The sequence below is a fragment of the Oncorhynchus gorbuscha genome, linkage group LG08 (genome assembly GCF_021184085.1).
Source record: "Oncorhynchus gorbuscha isolate QuinsamMale2020 ecotype Even-year linkage group LG08, OgorEven_v1.0, whole genome shotgun sequence".
NCBI lineage: Eukaryota > Metazoa > Chordata > Actinopteri > Salmoniformes > Salmonidae > Oncorhynchus > Oncorhynchus gorbuscha.
Window position 1 is genome coordinate 69,019,514 of NC_060180.1, and position 21,041 is coordinate 69,040,554.

General features: G+C 47.0%; 1 protein-coding gene across 2 annotated transcripts in view; it reads right to left on the reverse strand.

Moving 5' to 3' along the window:
- LOC124041019 (low-density lipoprotein receptor-related protein 8-like) overlaps positions 1-21,041 on the reverse strand; it is a 194,351-nt gene that overhangs the window by 8,655 nt on the left and 164,655 nt on the right. For both annotated transcript variants that reach the window (XM_046358174.1, XM_046358173.1), the window contains exons 14-16: positions 10,411-10,552; positions 8,286-8,438; positions 4,828-5,091 (exon numbers count right to left, since the gene is read on the reverse strand). In XM_046358174.1, coding sequence (XP_046214130.1) covers positions 4,828-5,091; positions 8,286-8,438; positions 10,411-10,552 — 559 coding nt within the window. The remainder of the gene's footprint in view (positions 1-4,827; positions 5,092-8,285; positions 8,439-10,410; positions 10,553-21,041) is intronic.

Below are 21,041 nucleotides of genomic sequence, written 5' to 3' on the forward strand. Positions count from 1 at the left end.
TCCCCTCTGCCATAACCAGCTGCTCCCCCTCTGCCATAACCAGCTGCTCCCCCTCTGCCATAACCAGCTGCTCCCCTCTGCTACCCTCTGCCATAACCAGCTGCTCCCATCTGCCATAACCAGCTGCTCCCCTCTGCCATAACCAGCTGCTCCCCGCTGCTCCCCTCTGCCATAACCAGCTGCTCCCCTCTGCCATAACCAGCTGCTCCCCTCTGCCATAACCAGCTGCTCCCCTCTGCCATAACCAGCTGCTCCCCTCTGCTCCCCTCTGCCATAACCAGCTGCTCCCCTCTGCTGCATAACCAGCTGCTCCCCTCTGCCATAACCAGCTGCTCCCCATTGCCATAACCAGCTGCTCCCCTCTAACCAGCTCCCCCTCTGCCATAACCAACTGCTCCCCTCTGCCATAACCAGCTGCTCCCCTCTGCCATAACCAGCTGCTCCCCTCTGCCATAACCAGCTGCTCCCCTCTGCTATAACCAGCTGCTCCCCTCTGCTCCCCCTCTGCCATAACCAGCTGCTCCCCTCTGCCATAACCAGCTGCTCCCCTCTGCCATAACCAGCTGCTCCCCTCTGCCATAACCAGCTGCTCCCCTCTGCCATAACCAGCTGCTCCCCTCTGCCATAACCAGCTGCTCCCCTCTGCTCCCTGCTCTGCCATAACCAGCTGCTCCCCTCTGCCATAACCAGCTGCTCCCCCTCTGCCATAACCAGCTGCTCCCCTCTGCCATAACCAGCTGCTCCCCTCTGCTCCCTGCTCCCCTCTGCCATAACCAGCCAGCTGCCCCTCTGCCATAACCAGCTGCTCCCCTCTCTGCTAACCAGCTGCTCCCCTCTGCCATAACCAGCTGCTCCCCTCTGCCATAACCAGCTGCTCCCCTCTGCCATAACCAGCTGCTCCCCTCTGCCATAACCAGCTGCTCCCCTGCTCCCCCTCTGCCATAACCAGCTGCTCCCCTCTGCAATAACCAGCTGCTCCCTTCTGCCATAACCAGCTGCTCCCCTCTGCCATAACCAGCTGCTCCCCCTCTGCCATAACCAGCTGCTCCCCTCTACAATAACCAGCTGCTCCCCTACAATAACCAGCTGCTCCCCTCTGCCATAACCAGCTGCTCCCCTCTGCCATAACCAGCTGCTCCCCTCTGCTCCCCCTCTGCCATAACCAGCTGCTCCCTACAATCTGCAATAACCAGCTGCTCCCCTCTGCCATAACCAGCTGCGCCCCTCTGCCATAACCAGCTGCTCCCCTCTACCATAACCAGCTGCTCCCCTCTGCCATAACCAGCTGCTCCCCTCTGCCATAACCAGCTGCTCCCCTCTGCCATAACCAGCTGCTCCCCTCTGCCATAACCAGCTGCTCCCCTCTGCCATAACCAGCTGCTCCCCTCTGCCATAACCAGCTGCTCCCCTCTGCCATAACCAGCTGCTCCCCTCTCTAACCAGCTGCCATAACCAGCTGCTCCCCTCTGCCATAACCAGCTGCTCCCCTCTACCATAACCAGCTGCTCCCCTCTGCCATAACCAGCTGCTCCCCTCTGCTACCCTCTGCCATAACCATCTGCCATAACCAGCTGCTCCCCTCTGCCATAACCAGCTGCTCCCCTCTGCCATAACCAGCTGCTCCCCTCTGCCATAACCAGCTGCTCCCCTCTGCTCCTCACTACCATAACCAGCTGCTCCCCTCTGCTCCTCACTACCATAACCAGCTGCTCCCCTCTGCTCCTCACTACCATAACCAGCTGCTCCCTTCTGCTCCTCACTACCATAACCAGCTGCTCCCCTCTGCCATAACCAGCTGCTCCCCTCTGCCATAACCAGCTGCTCCCCTCTGCCATAACCAGCTGCTCCCCTCTGCCATAACCAGCTGCTCCCCTCTGCCATAACCAGCTGCTTCCCCTCTGCCATAACCAGCTGCTCCCCTCTACTTCCTCACTACCATAACCAGCTGCTCCCCTCTGCCATAACCAGCTGCTCCCCTCTGCCATAACCAGCTGCTCCCCTTTGCCATAACCAGCTGCTCCCCTTTGCCATAACCAGCTGCTCCCCTCTGCCATAACCAGCTGCTCCCCTCTGCCATAACCAGCTGCTCCCCTCTGCCATAACCAGCTGCTCCCCCTCTGCCATAACCAGCTGCTCCCCTCTACTTCCTCACTACCATAACCAGCTGCTCCCCTCTGCCATAACCAGCTGCTCCCCTCTGCCATAACCAGCTGTTCCTCACTACCATAACCAGCTGCTCCCCTCTGCTCCTCACTACCATAACCAGCTGCTCCCCTCTGCTCCTCACTACCATAACCAGCTGCTCCCTTCTGCTCCTCACTACCATAACCAGCTGCTCCCCTCTGCCATAACCAGCTGCTCCCCTCTGCCATAACCAGCTGCTCCCCTCTGCCATAACCAGCTGCTCCCCTCTGCCATAACCAGCTGCTCCCCTCTGCCATAACCAGCTGCTCCCCTCTGCCATAACCAGCTGCTCCCCCTCTGCCATAACCAGCTGCTACCCTCTGCCATAACCAGCTGCTCCCCTCTGCCATAACCAGCTGCTCCCCTCTGCTCCCCTCTGCCATAACCAGCTGCTCCCCTCTGCCATAACCAGCTGCTCCCCCTCTGCCATAACCAGCTGCTCCCCCTCTGCCATAACCAGCTGCTCCCCATCTGCCATAACCAGCTGCTCCCCTCTACTTCCTCACTACCATAACCAGCTGCTCCCCTCTGCCATAACCAGCTGCTCCCCTCTGCCATAACCAGCTGCTCCTCACTACCATAACCAGCTGCTCCCCTCTGCTCCTCACTACCATAACCAGCTGCTCCCCTCTGCTCCTCACTACCATAACCAGCTGCTCCCCTCTGCCATAACCAGCTGCTCCCCCTCTGCCATAACCAGCTGCTCCCCCTCTGCCATAACCAGCTGCTCCCCTCTGCTACCCTCTGCCATAACCAGCTGCTCCCCTCTGCCATAACCAGCTGCTCCCCTCTACCATAACCAGCTGCTCCCCTCTGCCATAACCAGCTGCTCCCCCTCTGCCATAACCAGCTGCTCCCCCTCTGCCATAACCAGCTGCTCCCCCTCTGCCATAACCAGCTGCTCCCCTCTACTTCCTCACTACCATAACCAGCTGCTCCCCTCTGCCATAACCAGCTGCTCCCCTCTGCCATAACCAGCTGCTCCTCACTACCATAACCAGCTGCTCCCCTCTGCTCCTCACTACCATAACCAGCTGCTCCCCTCTGCTCCTCACTACCATAACCAGCTGCTCCCCTCTGCTCCTCACTACCATAACCAGCTGCTCCCCTCTGCCATAACCAGCTGCTCCCCTCTGCCATAACCAGCTGCTCCCCTCTGCCATAACCAGCTGCTCCCCTCTACCATAACCAGCTGCTCCCCTCTACCATAACCAGCTGCTCCCCTCTGCCATAACCAGCTGCTCCCCTCTACCATAACCAGCTGCTCCCCTCTGCCATAACCAGCTGCTCCCCTCTACCATAACCAGCTGCTCCCCTCTCCCCTCTCCTTACTACCATAACCATAGGATGCCACCTTTTCAACAAGTCAGTTCATCAAATTCCTGTGCTGCTAGAGCTGCCCATGTCAACTGTCAGTGCTGTTAATGTGAAGTGGAAACGTGTAGGAGCAACAACGGCTCAGCCGCGAAGTGCTAGGCCACAAAAGCTCACAGAGAGGGACTGCCGAGTGCTGAATCTCGTAGTGTGTAAAAATAGTCTGGCCTCGGTTGCAACATTCACTACAGAGTTCCTAACTGCTTCTGGAAGCAACTTCAGCACAATAACTGTAGGGAGCTTGATGAAATGGATTTCCATGGCTGAGCAGCCACACACAAGCCTAAGATCACCATGCGCAATGCCAACCGTCGGCTGGAGTGGTGTAAAGCTCGCCACCACTGGACTCTGGAGCAGTGGAAAAGCGTTCTCTGGAGTGATGAATCATGCTTCACTATCTGGTAATCTGACGGACAAATCTGGGTTTGGCGGATGCAAGGAGAAGCCTACCTGCCCCGATGCATGGTGCAAACTGTAAAGTTTGGTGGAGAAGGAATAATTGTCTGGGGATGTTTTTCATGGTTCGGGCTAGGCCCCTTAGTTCTAGTGAAGGGAAATCTTAACGCTACAGCATACAATGACATTGTAGATGATTCTGTGCTTCCAACTTGTGGGGACAGACCTTTCCTGTTTCCATGACAATGCCACGGTGCACAAAGCCAGGTCCATACAGAAATGGTTTGTAGAGATTGGTGTGGAAGAACTTGACTGGCCCTCACAGAGCCCTGACCTCAACCCCATCGAACACCTTTGTGATGAATTGGAACGCCGACTGCGAGCCAGACCTAATCGCCCAACATCAGTGCCCGACTTCACTAATGCTCTTGTGGCTGAATGGATGCAAGTCCCCGCAGCAATGTTCCAACATCTAGTGGAAGGTCTTCGGTCTTCCCAGAAGAGTGGAGGCTGTTATAGCATCAAAAGGGGGGACCAACTCCATACTAATGCCCATGATTTTGGAATGAGATGTTCGACGAGCACATACATTTGGTCATGTAGTCTATATACCCATTTCTAGTCTCACACTCACACACAATACTGACATTTGATATGATCATGCCTGCTAGGTGAAATGTTTTTTCTATCTCTCTAAATGATTGAAAATTACACATCCACGCTAATTGCTGAACAAGGGGAATACATGAATAATTAAAGCCTTTTTATGGTGTGCTGTCAAATCTATTTTACTATGTAGCTAACTGCCACTTATTTACGTCTGTTAAACAGAGTACAAAGATACTGCACGGATACAAACACCCACACACTCACAGTGGTGGGAGAGGTTGCTGTCCTCCTTGACGACGAAGCCTACTGTGGTGGAGGTGACCAGGATGTTGGTGTCAGCAGTGGGATCCAAACCACGGCCTTCCTTCTCCTCCACCCCAGGGGGGGGCTCTGGGGTGCTGGAGGGGGCTGGGATGAGGTGGGGCACCCCGGCGTCTGCCTGGGACAACCCAGAAGTGTGAGGGGAGACTTTGTCGTTGGCGGCCGTGGTGATGGCCACAGGTGATGATGTGGTAGTGGTCTCATTTGCTAGAGGAAGAAGGAAAGTCAATATTAGTTATAGTTTATCAATTTATTTTGGGCAGTGAAGCTAAAACGTTGAATTTGGCTCAACACGGCAGCTTTTTGGATTTGAGATCAAATGTTTCATGAGATGCAACAACACAGAATGTAACCTTTTATTTGAGGGTATTTTCATACATTTCTGTTTTACCGTTTACAAATGAAAACACTTTATGTATCTAGTCCCCACATTTAAAGAAGTCATAAGTATTTGGACAAATTCACTTATAGAATGAGCTCCAAAAGTATTGGATCAGTGACACATGTTATTGTTGTTTTGGTTCTGTACTCCAGCACTTTGGATTTGAAATGAAACTATGACTATGATGTTAAAGTGCAGACTGTCAGCTTTCATTTGAGGGGATTTTCATCAACTGTTTGGAAATGAAAGCACTTTATGTATCTAGTCCCCGCATCTGGAAGTGTCATAAGTATTTGGACAAATTCACTTATAGTGTATTAAAGTAGTCAAAAGTTTAGTATTTGGTCCCATATTCCTAGCACACAATGACTCTACAAACTTGTTAGATGCATTTGCAGTTTTGGTTGTTTCATATTAAAGAAATGAATGGTAAATAATGTATTGTGTCATTTTGGAGTCACTTTTATTGCAAATAAGAATAGAATATATTTCAAAACACTTTTTTACATTAATGTGGATGCTACCATGGTTACAGATAATCCTGAATGAATCGTGAATAATGATGAGTGAGAAAGTTACAGAAGGTCAAAGATCATGCTAACCTCTCACCATTACCGATAACAGGGGAGGTTAGCATGTCTTGGGGATATGATCTAACCTCTCACCATTACCGATAACAGGGGAGGTTAGCATGTCTTGGGGATATGATCTAACCTTTCACCATTACCGATAACAGGGGAGGTTAGCATGTCTTGGGGATATGATCTAACCTCTCACCATTACCAATAACAGGGGAGGTTAGCATGTCTTGGGGATATGATCTAACCTTTCACCATTACCAATAACAGGGAAGGTTAGTATGTCTTGGGGATATGATCTAACCTTTCACCATTACCAATAACAGGGGAGGTTAGCATGTCTTGGGGATATGATCTAACCTTTCACCATTACCAATAACAGGGAAGGTTAGCATGTCTTGGGGATATGATCTAACCTCTCACCATTACCAATAACAGGGGAGGTTAGCATGTCTTGGGGATATGATCTAACCTTTCACCATTACCAATAACAGGGGAGGTTAGCATGTCTTGGGGATATGATCTAACCTTCACCATTACCAATAACAGGGAAGGTTAGTATGTCTTGGGGATATGATCTAACCTTTCACCATTACCAATAACAGGGAGGTTAGCATGTCTTTGGGATATGATCTAACCTTTCACCATTACCAATAACAGGGAGGTTAGCATGTCTTTGGGATATGATCTAACCTCTCACCATTACCAATAACAGGGGAGGTTAGCATGTCTTTGGGATATGATCTAACCTCTCACCATTACCAATAACAGGGGAGGTTAGCATGTCTTGGGGATATGATCTAACCTTTCACCATTACCAATAACAGGGGAGGTTAGCATGTCTTGGGGATATGATCTAACCTCTCACCATTACCAATAACAGGGGAGGTTAGCATGTCTTGGGGATATGATCTAACCTCTCACCATTACCAATAACAGGGGAGGTTAGCATGTCTTTGGGATATGATCTAACCTCTCACCATTACCAATAACAGGGGAGGTTAGTATGTCTTTGGGATATGATCTAACCTCTCACCATTACCAATAACAGGGGAGGTTAGCATGTCTTTGATCTAACCTCTCACCATTACCAATAACAGGGGAGGTTAGCATGTCTTGGTGATATGATCTAACCTCTCACCATTACCAATAACAGGGGGGTACAATATTTATGCCTCTGTAACTTTCTCACTTATCATTATTCACGATTAGAATACAACACGATTAGACTAGAACACTATTCGACCAGAACAATATTGGACCTGAACAATATTGGACCTGAACAATATTAGACCTGAACAATATTAGACCTGAACAATATTAGACCTGAACAATATTAGACCTGAACAATATTAGACCTGAACAATATTAGACCTGAACAATATTAGACCTGAACAATATTAGACCTGAACAATATTAGACCTGAACAATATTAGACCTGAACAATATTAGACCTGAACAATATTAGACCTGAACAATATTAGACCTGAACAATATTAGACCTGAACAATATTAGACCTGAACAATATTAGACCTGAACAATATTAGACCTGAACAATATTAGACCTGAACAATATTAGACCTGAACAATATTAGACCTGAACAATATTAGACTAGACCAATATTAGCACAATTAGACTAGAATAGAACACGATTAGACTAGAACACTATTAGACTAGAACACAATTAGACGAGAACACAATTAGACGAGAACACAATTAGACGAGAACACAATTAGACTAGAACACAATTAGACTAGAACACAATTAGACTAGAACACAATTAGACGAGAACACAATTAGACGAGAACACAATTAGACTAGAACACAATTAGACTAGAACACAATTAGACTAGAACACAATTAGACGAGAACACAATTAGACGAGAACACAATTAGACTAGAACACAATTAGACTAGAACACAATTAGACTAGAACACAATTAGACGAGAACACAATTAGACGAGAACACAATTAGACTAGAACACAATTAGACTAGAACACAATTAGACTAGAACACAATTAGACTAGAACACAATTAGACTAGAACACAATTAGACTAGAACACAATTAGACGAGAACACGATTAGACTAGAACACAATTAGACTAGAACACAATTAGACTAGAACACAATTAGACTAGAACACGATTAGACTAGAACACGATTGGACTTTAAGGTGATCATATAGTTTTACTATAGTTTTATCAAAACCTAAAATAAAGTCAAATCCCACACAGTAGTAGAGGCTGGGGTCACATTAAATCAGAGGATGGGCTTTATGGTAACGGATAGAATGGAATGAAGGGAACAATACCAGTTGAGCCCCTTCTCGGACCAGCCTCCACTAACACCCACCCACACCCATTCTCCCACCAGCCTCCACTAACACCCACCCACACCCATTCTCCCACCAGCCTCCACTAACACCCACCCTCTCACCTGGCATGCAGGCACGCATTTCGGGGCCCAGGTCCTGTCCTGTGGGGCAGGCGCAGGTGTATTTGGGGGAGTGCTCTGTGATCTGGGGGGCTTTGAGACACAGGTACTCACAGCCACCGTTGTCCTCACTGCCCAGGTTACAGCTGTCTGGGCCTTAGTGAGGGAGATAGAGACACACACACAGTCAGAGACACAGTCAGAGACGGAGACACAATCAGAGACAGAGGCACAGTCAGAGACAGAGACACAGTCAGAGACACAATCAGAGACAGAGACAAGAAACACAGCCAGAGACAAGAGTCAGAAACACAGCCAGAGACAAGAGTCAGAGACACAGTCAGAGACATAATCAGAGACAATAGACACAGTCAGAGACACAGTCAGAGACAGAGACACAGTCAGAGACACAGTCAGAGACAGAGACAGAGACACAGTCAGAGACCAGAGACCAGAGACACAGTCAGAGACCAGAGACACAGTCAGAGACCAGAGACAAGAGACACAGTCAGAGACCAGAGACAAGAGACACAATCAGAGACCAGAGACAAAATCAGAGACCAGAGACAAGAGACACAGTCAGAGACCAGAGACACAGTCAGAGACCAGAGACACAATCAGAGACCAGAGACACAGTCAGAGACCAGAGACACAGTCAGAGACAGAGACACAGTCAGAGACCAGAGACCAGAGACACAGTCAGAGACCAGAGACCAGAGACACAGTCAGAGACCAGAGACCAGAGACACAGTCAGAGACAGAGACACAGTCAGAGACCAGAGACCAGAGACACAGTCAGAGACCAGAGACAAGAGTCAGAGACAGAGACACAGTCAGAGACCAGAGACACAGTCAGAGACAGAGACACAGTCTGAGACCAGAGACACAATCAGAGACCAGAGACACAATCAGAGACCAGAGACACAGTCAGAGACCAGAGACCAGAGACCAGAGACACAGTCAGAGACACAATCAGAGACAGAGACACAGTCAGAGACAGATACAGTCAGAGACCAGAGACGCAATCAGAGAGAGAGACACAGTCAGAGAGAGAGACACAGTCAGAGACACAGTCAGAGACAGAGACAAGAGACACAGTCAGAGACAGAGGCAAGAGACACAGTCAGAGAGAGAGACAGAGACACAGTCAGAGTCAGAGACACAGTCAGAGTCAGAGACACAGTCAGAGTCAAGAAGCACAGTCAGAGAGAGAGACAGAGACACAGTCAGAGTCAGAGACACAGTCAGAGTCAAGAAGCACAGTCAGAGACAAGAGGCACAGTCAGAGACAGAGACAAGAGACACAGTCAGAGTCAAGAAGCACAGTCAGAGACCAGAGACACAGTCAGAGACAGAGACACAATCAGAGACACAGTCAGAGACCAGAGACCAGAGACCAGAGACACAGTCAGAGACTAGAGACACAGTCAGAGACAGAGACACAGTCAGAGACAGAGACAGAGACACAGTCAGAGACAGAGACACAGTCAGAGACAGAGACAGAGACACAGTCAGAGACAGAGACACAGTCAGAGACAGAGACACAGTCAGAGACCAGAGACACAGTCAGAGAGAGAGAGACACAGTCAGAGACAGAGACACAGTCAGAGACAGAGACACAGTCAGAGAGAGAGAGACACAGTCAGAGACAGAGACACAGTCAGAGACAGAGACACAGTCAGAGACCAGAGACACAGTCACAGAGAGAGAGACACAGTCAGAGACAGAGACACAGTCAGAGACACAGTCAGAGACAGAGACACAGTCAGAGACAGAGACACAGTCAGAGACCAGAGACACAGTCAGAGAGAGAGAGACACAGTCAGAGACAGAGACACAGTCAGAGACAGAGACACAGTCAGAGACAGAGAAAGTCAGAGACACAGTCGGAGACAGACACAGTCAGAGACACAGTCAGAGACAGAGACAGAGACAGAGACACAGTCAGAGACCACAGACACAGTCAGAGACAGAGAAAGTCAGAGACACAGTCGGAGACAGACACAGTCAGAGACACAGTCAGAGACAGAGACAGAGACAGAGACAGAGACACAGTCAGAGACCAGAGACACAGTCAGAGACAGAGAAAGTCAGAGACACAGTCGGAGACAGACACAGTAAGAAACACCTGGTTGCTGGCGGAGCGGGTGGAAGACCACTATGTCGTGAGGGTCTTTGAGGTGCTCGGCCACTGTGCTGATGTCCTGGCCCGTTAGCCTGTTAGCGCTGTACACCGCCTCTCTCTCCCGGTCTGTCCAGTAGATACGGTCCTGACAGGAGGAAAGAGATGATAGATGGAAGGAGAGAGAGAGAGAAGCAACGAATACACAATCACTTTGCACGTCAATAACATTGTGTGTAATTATCCGTAAAATAATGTAGCAGACAGACGGCACTTTGATTTATAAAAGGCTGAGCTAGCTAGTGGCACTTTGATTTATAAAAGGCTGAGCTAGCTAGTGGGACTTTGGGGAAATGTTGTTGTAAAAGTGGTTGTAAAAATACATTAGACAGGCAGGCAGGCAGGCAGGCAGGCAGGCAGACAGACAGACAGACAGACAGACAGACAGACAGACAGACAGACAGACAGACAGACAGACAGACAGACAGACAGACAGACAGACAGACAGACAGACAGACAGACAGACAGACAGACAGACAGACAGACAGACAGACAGACAGACAGACAGACAGACAGACAGACAGACAGACAGACAGACAGACAGACAGACAGACAGACAGACAGACAGACAGACAGACAGACAGACAGTCTGACTTCTCAAGCAGCGTCATGTCAATAAGCTATACTTTTACAGTTCAGAAATATCTAGGTACTGTATCTCTCATTGCTACTGTAAGGGTGAGCATTCCATTCCACTGAGATAAACCAACTCTGACCTCAAACTTCACCTTGTTGTTGATTTCCGGGAGCGTTCCCCTAACATTATCAACCTTCAAAAGACCTTCTGCGGAGGGGAGCTGACATCATTCCGTTCTGCGGAGGGGAACTGATATCATTCCTGCTATTGATGTGGAAACCCATAACTTAATGCCCATAAGAGTGCGGGGGCGAGATGTCACATCCTGCAGTACCGAAGTGTGTATGGGGGGCAAATATCTATGTGTGCGTGTCAGGGTGACCAGAATGGCGCCGGACAACGAGACTGGGAAGATTTAAATTTACCGGCCATTTGAGAAATTTACCGGACCCATGTGCATTGTGTACATAAACCCATTAGGGCGTCCAACCACGGTGCTCAGAATGACAGAAATTACTTTTAGATTGTTGTGATGCGTCTGAACAGAACATGCAACTCATGTAATGAAGCAGCCAATAAACCGTCATTTTCAAACATTGACAAAATGCAATTCACGGGAAAACACCATTCTAAACAGAGCACCTGGGAAAACACCATTCTAAACAGAGCACCTGGGAAAACACCATTCTTAATAACAGAGCACCTGGGAAAACACCATTCTAAACAGAGCACCTGGGAAAACACCATTCTAAACAGAGCACCTGGGAAAACACCATTCTAAACAGAGCACCTGGGAAAACACCATTCTAAACAGAGCACCTGGGAAAACACCATTCTAAACAGAGCACCTGGGAAAACACCATTCTTAATAACAGAGCACCTGGGAAAACACCATTCTAAACAGAGCACCTGGGAAAACACCATTCTTAATAACAGAGCACCTTGGAAAACACCATTCTTAATAACAGAGCACCTGGGAAAACACCATTCTTAATAACAGAGCACCTGGGAAAACACCATTCTTAATAACAGAGCACCTGGGAAAACACCATTCTTAATAACAGAGCACCTGGGAAAACACCATTCTTAATAACAGAGCACCTGGGAAAACACCATTCTAAACAGAGCACCTGGGAAAACACCATTCTTAATAACAGAGCACCTGGGAAAACACCATTCTTAATAACAGAGCACCTGGGAAAACACCATTCTTAATAACAGAGCACCTGGGAAAACACCATTCTTAATAACAGAGCACCTGGGAAAACACCATTCTTAATAACAGGGCACCTGGGAAAACACCATTCTAAACAGATCACCTGGGAAAACACCATTCTAAACAGAGCACCTGGGAAAACACCATTCTAAACAGAGCACCTGGGAAAACACCATTCTAAACAGAGCACCTGGGAAAACACCATTCTAAACAGAGCACCTGGGAAAACACCATTCTAAACAGAGCACCTGGGAAAACATCATTCTAAACAGAGCACCTGGGAAAACACCATTCTAAACAGAGCACCTGGGAAAACACCATTCTAAACAGAGCACCTGGGAAAACACCATTCTAAACAGAGCACCTGGGAAAACACCATTCTAAACAGAGCACCTGGGAAAACACCATTCTAAACAGAGCACCTGGGAAAACACCATTCTAAACAGAGCACCTGGGAAAACACCATTCTAAACAGAGCACCTGGGAAAACACCATTCTAAACAGAGCACCTGGGAAAACACCATTCTAAACAGATCACCTACATTCAGAACTGTATCATCTGCATACATGTTAACTTGTGGGAGATCATTTATATATATGGTGAACAGAAGGGGGCCTAATATTGACCCTTGTGGGACCCCAATGTTATAGTAAAGAGTCCGACTGAGTGTCCCCCCAAACAAACCCTTTGACTTCTGTTTGTCAGATAGGAATACATCCAACTAATAACTTCTGTCCTCCTATCCTCCTTGGAAAGGAGGACCTCATGATTCACAGTATCAAAGGCCTTTTTAAGATCCAAAAAGACTGTGCCGACTTCACCACCTATGTCCAGTTTAGATTTCATGCACTCCAGAAAATAGCAATTGGCTGTTTCGGTAGAATGGTTAGTTCTGAATCCAAATTGCATGTGATGTATGTAGTGTATGGAGTGATACATGTGATGTATGGAGTGTATGGAGTGGTACATGTGATGTATGTAGTGTATGGAGTGATACATGTGATGTATGGAGTGTATGGAGTGATACATGTGATGTATGGAGTGTATGGAGTGATACATGTGATGTATGTAGTGTATGGAGAGATACATGTGATGTATGTAGTGTATGGAGTGATACATGTGATGTATGGAGTGTATGGAGTGATACATGTGATGTATGTAGTGTATGGAGTGGTACATGTGATGTATGTAGTGTATGGAGTGATACATGTGATGTATGGAGTGTATGGAGTGATACATGTGATGTATGTAGTGTATGGAGTGATACATGTGATGTATGTAGTGTATGGAGTGATACATGTGATGTATGGAGTGTATGGAGTGGTACATGTGATGTATGGAGTGTATGGAGTGATACATGTGATGTATGTAGTGTATGGAGTGATACATGTGATGTATGTAGTGTATGGAGTGGTACATGTGATGTATGGAGTGTATGGAGTGATACATGTGATGTATGTAGTGTATGGAGTGATACATGTGATGTATGTAGTGTATGGAGTGATACATGTGATGTATGTAGTGTATGGAGTGATACATGTGATGTATGTAGTGTATGGAGTGCTACATGTGATGTATGGAGTGTATGGAGTGATACATGTGATGTATGGAGTGTATGGAGTGATACATGTGATGTATGTAGTGTATGGAGTGATACATGTGATGTATGGCCCTGAATGAGGTGATCAGTCAGATGATCAGCCACCCGTCTTTCAGCTACTTTTCATAGCACTGGAAGAATGCTCATATTTCGGTAATTTCCACCAGTGTTTGGTCACCAGATTTTAAAACAGGTATCATTGCAGCAGACTACCAATCATTGTGGAAGGACCCATTTTTGATGGACAGATTAACTATATGGACAATAGGGGCAATCAGAGAATATTTGTGTCTCTCCAGGAATACAGTTTCTAGGCCAAAATACATTGTTTGTTCTAGAGCTTCTGAAGAAGCGAATAACACTGTCCACTGCTGATGCTGAAATTTCAGGAATTCTGAATATTGGTTTAGTATTATCTATTGTAGTGAGAACTGTGGTCTTGGTTGAACATCTTTGAGCCAGTTCCCTGACAGAGTCAAGAAAAAAATTGTTAAAGGTGGTGGATATGAAATTGGAGTCTTGAATTAGAATCCCATTAACCTTTAATTCAGGATGGTTTTTTGGCCTTTTCAGCTCCTCTCCCTCTAAGTTTGTTGAGATTCTCCCAAATCACTTTGCCATTTCCTGATCCTTCATTGATCTAAGAAAGATCTCGGCTTTTGTTTTTGTTTTAAATATATATCCGAACCACTTTATTTCTCAGTGCTGTAAATATACATCTGTCATCATTCTTCCCAGACTTCAGTGCTTTTTTTACCCAAGGAAAAATCCCGTTCCCTCATCTGCCTCCAGAGGTCCTCGTTAAGACATGGTAGAGAGGTTTTCCGTCTTGGTTTACATTTCCTAGTGAAAGAGGTATCCAATTTGTCAATAGCTGACAGAAATGTTCTGTATCCAGACTCTGGGTCTACATTGCTTATCAGTTCAGACCAGTCAATGTGACTTATAGGTGCATCGTAGTTACTCTGCTCACTTTTCTGGATTTTGTTATCGTACTGTTGCACATTAATATGGTTCTTAAATCTCTTTTTTAGTGATTTTTCTATCCACCAATGTAACATTGTGGTCAGCTATGCCAGTTAGTAAGTTAATGGACTTAATGATTTGATCAGGTCTGTTTGTAAACACCAATTTGAGTCTGGGATGACTGTGTTACTCTGGTTGGACCTTGTAATATTTGAGTCAGGTTGAAACAATCTGTGATCTCTTTGAGTTTTTCTCTGCAAGTTTTGTTTTCCTAGTTTATACTGAAATTGCCCATGAAGATAATCTCCTTCTTATGATCACATTCTTTAAGCATTTAGACGGTCATAAAACAAGATCTCAGAAGTTGGTGTTCGATATTATCCAATAATAGCGAGAGACATATGAGGGGAGAGGAACACATTCAGCCTCATACATTCAATGTCATTGGCATGTTTACATATGATAACTTGAAATGCAATCCTATCTTTCATGTACATAAGTAACCCACCCCCTCTGCCCTCTCCCCTGTCCCCTGAATATGGAATATCCAGGGACATTAAAGTCAGAAATAGGAGAAGGTTTCTTCGCCCATGTCTCAGAGAAACAGAAAGAAATCTAGATTAGAGGTTGTTCAATAAATGTTCCACATGTTCACTCTTAGAAATAATGCTATGCATATTAATATGCCCTCCCAATATTCCTCTAGGTTTGGAACGAGGGTTCCAGAGCACTTTAACCTGATTGACGGTTTGAAAAAGTTTCAAGGTACAATGTTTTCTAATACCTGTGTTAAGGGAACCGAGTTTCTGTCTCGAAGGCGGGTTTTGTTAGGGACATGTATAAAGAGATGGCATTAAAATGAAATTATCGGCAGATTGCTCATCCTCTTGAAAAGCCATGTTCGCGACAGAAGTTATGCTCACATACACAGAATGTCCTATGAACCAGATCATTTTGGTTACTCAAATATAGATTATTATTTTAATCCTTCATCAATGATTTCGGTCTGGATGACTAATTAGGGGGACTTTTCTCCACGTCTCCCAGAATGACATCCTCCATATCATTTTGTTCTGCATGTGACCTACTGTAACTCCAGACTCTGATGGGGAGCTTGGTAGCCTGGGCTGCTTGGGTGTATGTTGATTCCGGATTGTTTGAATGAAGGCCAGCATTGATGTTTGGCTGCATTCTTCTGTATTCTCCAGAGAGTTGCACCGCTTCGGGATCTCTTATTTACCTCAACGTTTTCTATCGGGTTATAATTGTCACTAGTCACTTTCCCAGCTTCATTTTTTTTTTAGCATCTCCGGCTCACCAGGTACCAACTCTGATGTTTCATTCACTCCGTCTTTGTCCTTGGGAGCCGAGGAATCATCCTCTTCAACCTCCGTCACGTTCAGTCATTTCAGCTGAGATACGTGATACGTCTGCCCTGCCCATAGGGACAGGATTGTTATCCTGCACACAGTGTGAAAACATTTATTCTATGTACCTTACGTTGTCCAGTGTAGGACTGTACTCTACCATCTCCTGACCCCCTCTAGTGTGGGATTGTGTCAACCAGTCCTGTCTACGCGCAGCACCTTGTCTAGTGTGGGATTGTGTCAGCCAGTCCTGTCTACGCGCAGCACCTTGTCTAGTGTAGGATTGTGTCAGCCAGTCCTGTCTACGAGCAGCACCTTGTCTAGTATGGGATTGTGTCAGCCAGTCCTGTCTACGCGCAGCACCTTGTCTAGTGTGGGATTGTGTCAGCCAGTCCTGTCTACGCGCAGCACCTTGTCTAGTGTAGGATTGTGTCAGCCAGTCCTGTCTACGCGCAGCACCTTGTCTAGTGTAGGATTGTGTCAGCCAGTCCTGTCTACGAGCAGCACCTTGTCAAGTGTGGGATTGTGTAAGCCAGTCCTGTCTACGCGCAGCACCTTGTCTAGTGTGGGATTGTGTCAGCCAGTCCTGTCTACGCGCAGCACCTTGTCTAGTGTAGGATTGTGTCAGCCAGTCCTGTCTACGAGCAGCACCTTGTCCAGTGTGGGATTGTGTCAGCCAGTCCTGTCTACGCGCAGCACCTTGTCTAGTGTGGGGTTGTGTCAGCCAGCCCTGTCTACGCGCAGCACCTTGTCTAGTGTGAGTTTGTGTCAGCCAGTCCTGTCTACGCGCAGCACCTTGTCTAGTGTGAGTTTGTGTCAGCCAGTCCTGTCTACGCGCAGCACCTTGTCTAGTGTGGGGTTGTGTCAGCCAGTCCTGTCTATGCGCAGCACCTTGTCCATCATAAAATACTTTGATCCAGTGAGGGGCCCATCTTTAACAGACCATGTTATAGGAATGATGGATGCAGCTTCAACATATACAAAGGATTTCCATTGGAGCAGAATTGTAAGTTGACCCTTGTATCTTATCATGCGCCTCATCACTCTCCCCACCACCTTACATCCAGCGTCAGCCAGAAACTCAGTCACAACACTATAATCAGCTGATTCAGGTAGTTCTTTAATTGTATGTCGTCCTGCTCAGCGCCACTTCAAACTGAACACATTATTCTCTATGAACACAACATGTTTTCCTCTGACTGTTATTCCTCTGATCAGAAGCTTTGTCCTTGCTTCCTTACTCAGAATATATATATATATATATATACGCCAGAGTGCACGTACTCTCTGTACTGGCCTCAAGTGATTTGTATGAATTTCATACGTAGAATGTATGCACACATGACTGTAAGTCGCTTTGGATAAAAGCGTCTGCTAAATGGCATATATTATTATTATTATATTATTCTTGCATGAGACTGTGGTAGAGCTCCTCCTATTTAACGGGGTTGGCTATGGCCTCCTTTGTCAGGATCTCTCCATGATAAAAATAGGTAAAACAGTCTCCTCTGGGGCATTTTTTTCTCCTCTAGGGAGTTTTTCCTAGCCACCGTGCTTTTACACCTGCATTGTTTGCTGTTTGGGGTTTTAGGCTGGGTTTCTGTACAGCACTTTGAGATATCAGCTGATGTACGAAGGGCTATATAAATAAATTTGATTTGATTTCCACCCACAACCTCTCGCTCCGGGTCTCATTTTCCATTTTCCTTGACATCAGTTATTGTCTCGCTGGAAATAACCACAACTACAGCAGGCATTTTAATTGTAGTGTTAATGATCAAAGTAATTTGTGTAACATTGAAATATATCAACAACATTATTATTATTTTTTTTTTTAATTTTACCTTTATTTAACCAGGCAAGTCAGTTAAGAACAAATTCTTATTTTCAATGACTGCCTAGGAACAGTGGGTTAACTGCCTGTTCAGGGGCAGAACGACAGATTTTGTACCTTGTCAGCTCGGGGATTTGAACTTGCAACCTTTCGGTTGCTAGTCCAATGCTCTAACCACTAGGCTACACTGCCGCCCCAGCATTATACAGTGAGGATACTTCTTACTTAAAATAATTGATCACTGGTTGATCCTCAACTAGACATGTTCTGGATTCAGTGTTCTCCAGCAATGGAAGCTTCCCAGCCGGACAGAATACCCGAACAAAAGGAGATGTGGAAACACAACAAAACTAAATATGGATATATCATTCCTGACCTTACAGGCCAGGCCGTCTGTCGATAAAAACAAAAACGAATCAAACAAGCAAACATGCCATCTGGTTTCTATGGAGAGATAATAAACAGAGAGTAGCAGCAGTGTCAAAACAAATGGGGGGGGGTCAATACTAATAGTCCGGGTGATCATCTGATGAACTGTTCTTATGGCTTGCGGGTAAAAGCTGTGAAGGATCCTTTTGGACCTAGACTTGACGCTCCGGTACCGCTTGTTGTGCGATAGCAGAGAGAACGGTCTTTGACTTGGGTGACTGGAGTCTATGACCATTTTTGTGGCCTTCCTCTGACACTGCCTAGTATAGAGGTCATGAATGACAGGAAGCTTGTCCTCAGTGATGTACTGGGCCGTACACACTACTCTCTGTAGCGCCTTGAATGGGCTTATAAAAGCACACGTTTTACTCCAGCGACAACCAGCTGAGGAGCTGCAGGCAAAATCCTGTCTCTGTACGCAAAATCCTGTCTCTGAATGCGAAATCCTGTCTCTGAATGCAAAATGTAATGTAAACCCTGGTGCGTGTGTGTAATATAAACCTGGTACGTGTGTGTAATGTAAACCCTGGTGCGTGTGTGTAATGTAAACCCTGGTGCGTGTGTGTAATGTCAACCTGGTGCGTGTGTGTAATGTCAACCTGGTGTGTGTGTGTGTAATGTAAACCTGGTGCGTGTGTGTAATGTAAACCCTGGTACGTGTGTGTAATGTAAACCTGGTGCGTGTGTGTAATGTAAACCTGGTGCGTGTGTGTAATGTAAACCCTGGTACGTGTGTGTAATGTAAACCCTGGTTCGTGTGTGTAATGTAAACCCTGGTACGTGTGTGTAATGTAAACCCTGGTTCGTGTGTGTAATGTAAACCTGTGTGTGTGTACGTGTGTTAGTGTACGTGTGCTGCAATACACTAAATAAAACTGTAATAAAAGTGGTTTGGGTTTTACGAAAGGCTAACAAATGTTTTCTTCTCACAAAATGGACAATAAATGATGTATTATTAAACCACCATCCTGCAGTACGGAGAGGAGAGGAGCGAGCGGAGAGTACGGAGCGGAGAGTAGGGAGAGGAGAGTAGGGAGAGGAGAGTAGGGAGAGGAGAGTATGGAGAGGAGAGTAGGGAGAGGAGAGTAGGGAGAGGAGAGTAGGGAGAGAAGAGAGAGTCAGGAGAGGAGAGTAGGGAGAGGAGAGTAGGGAGTGGAGAGTCAGAGGGAGAGTAGGGAGAGGAGAGTAGGGAGTGGAGAGTAGGGAGAGAAGAGAGTAGGGAGAGTAGGGAGAGAGAGTAGGGAGTGGAGAGTCAGGAGAGGGAGCGAGGAGAGTAGGGAGTGGAGAGTAGGGAGAGAAGAGTATCGAGCGGAGAGTAGGGAGAGGAGAGTAGGGAGTGGAGAGTCAGGAGAGGAGAGTAGGGAGAGGAGAGTAGGGAGTGGAGAGGGAGAGAAGGAGGGAGAGGAGAGAGTAGGGAGTGGAGAGTCAGGAGAGGAGAGTAGGGAGAGGAGAGTAGGGAGTGGAGAGTAGGGAGAGAAGAGTATCGAGCGGAGGGGAGAGGAGAGTAGGGAGGGGAGAGTAGGGAGAGAAGAGTAGGGAGAGGAGAGTCAGGAGAGGAGAGTAGGGAGAGGAGAGTAGGGAGTGGAGAGTAGGGAGAGAAGAGTAGGGAGAGGAGAGTAGGGAGTAGAGAGTACGGAGAGGAGAGTACGGAGCGGAGAGTACGGAGTGGAGAGTACGGAGCGGAGAGTCAGGAGAGGAGAGTAGGGAGTGGAGAGTAGGAGAGGAGAGTCAGGGAGATGGGAGAGTACAGAGGGGAGAGGAGAGTACAGAGGGGAGAAGAGAGTACAGAGGGGAGAGTAGGGAGAGGAGAGTACGGAGAGGAGAGTACGGAGCGGAGAGTGGAGAATAGGGAGCGGAGAGGAGAGTAGGGAGAGGAGAGTAGGGAGAGGAGAGTAGGGAGAGGAGAGTACGGAGAGGAGAGTACAGAGGGAGGAGAGTAGGGGGAGAAGAGAGTAGAGGGGAGAGGAGAGAGTAGGGGAGAATAGGGAGAGGGGAGTACGGAGAGGAGAGTACAGAGGGGAGAGTAGGGAGAGGAGAGTACAGAGGGGAGAGTAGGGAGAGGAGAGTACAGAGGGGAGAGTACAGAGCGGAGAGTAGGGAGGGGAGAGGAGAGTACAGAGGGGAGAGGAGAGTACTGGGGGGAGAGTGCGGAGGGGAGAGTACAGAGAATAGGGAGAGGAGATTATGGAGGGGAGCGGAGAGTACGGAGCTGGGAGTTTCGGAGCGGAGCGTTAGGAGTCTCTTTAGGAATTTGAACAGTGGACTAAAACAATTTCATTACCACAGTGGATTGACCATGCAGAGCCTTTAAGGCAGCAGGGTAAATACCACAGTGCCTAACCTGGCTGTGAAATGAAACTGACACACACTTACATGCTGGCTGGACCGGACAACCACGTGCGTCCGAGTGCGTCATCGCGCGCATGTTGATTTTCTACATTCACACCAAATGTGATCCAGACATGCAGGTTAAAATATCAAAATGAAAATTTCATCGACATTTAGCTAGCTAGCTTGCTGTCGCTAGCTAATTTGTCCTGGGATATAAACATTTTGTTGTTATTTTACCTGAAATGCACAAGGTCAT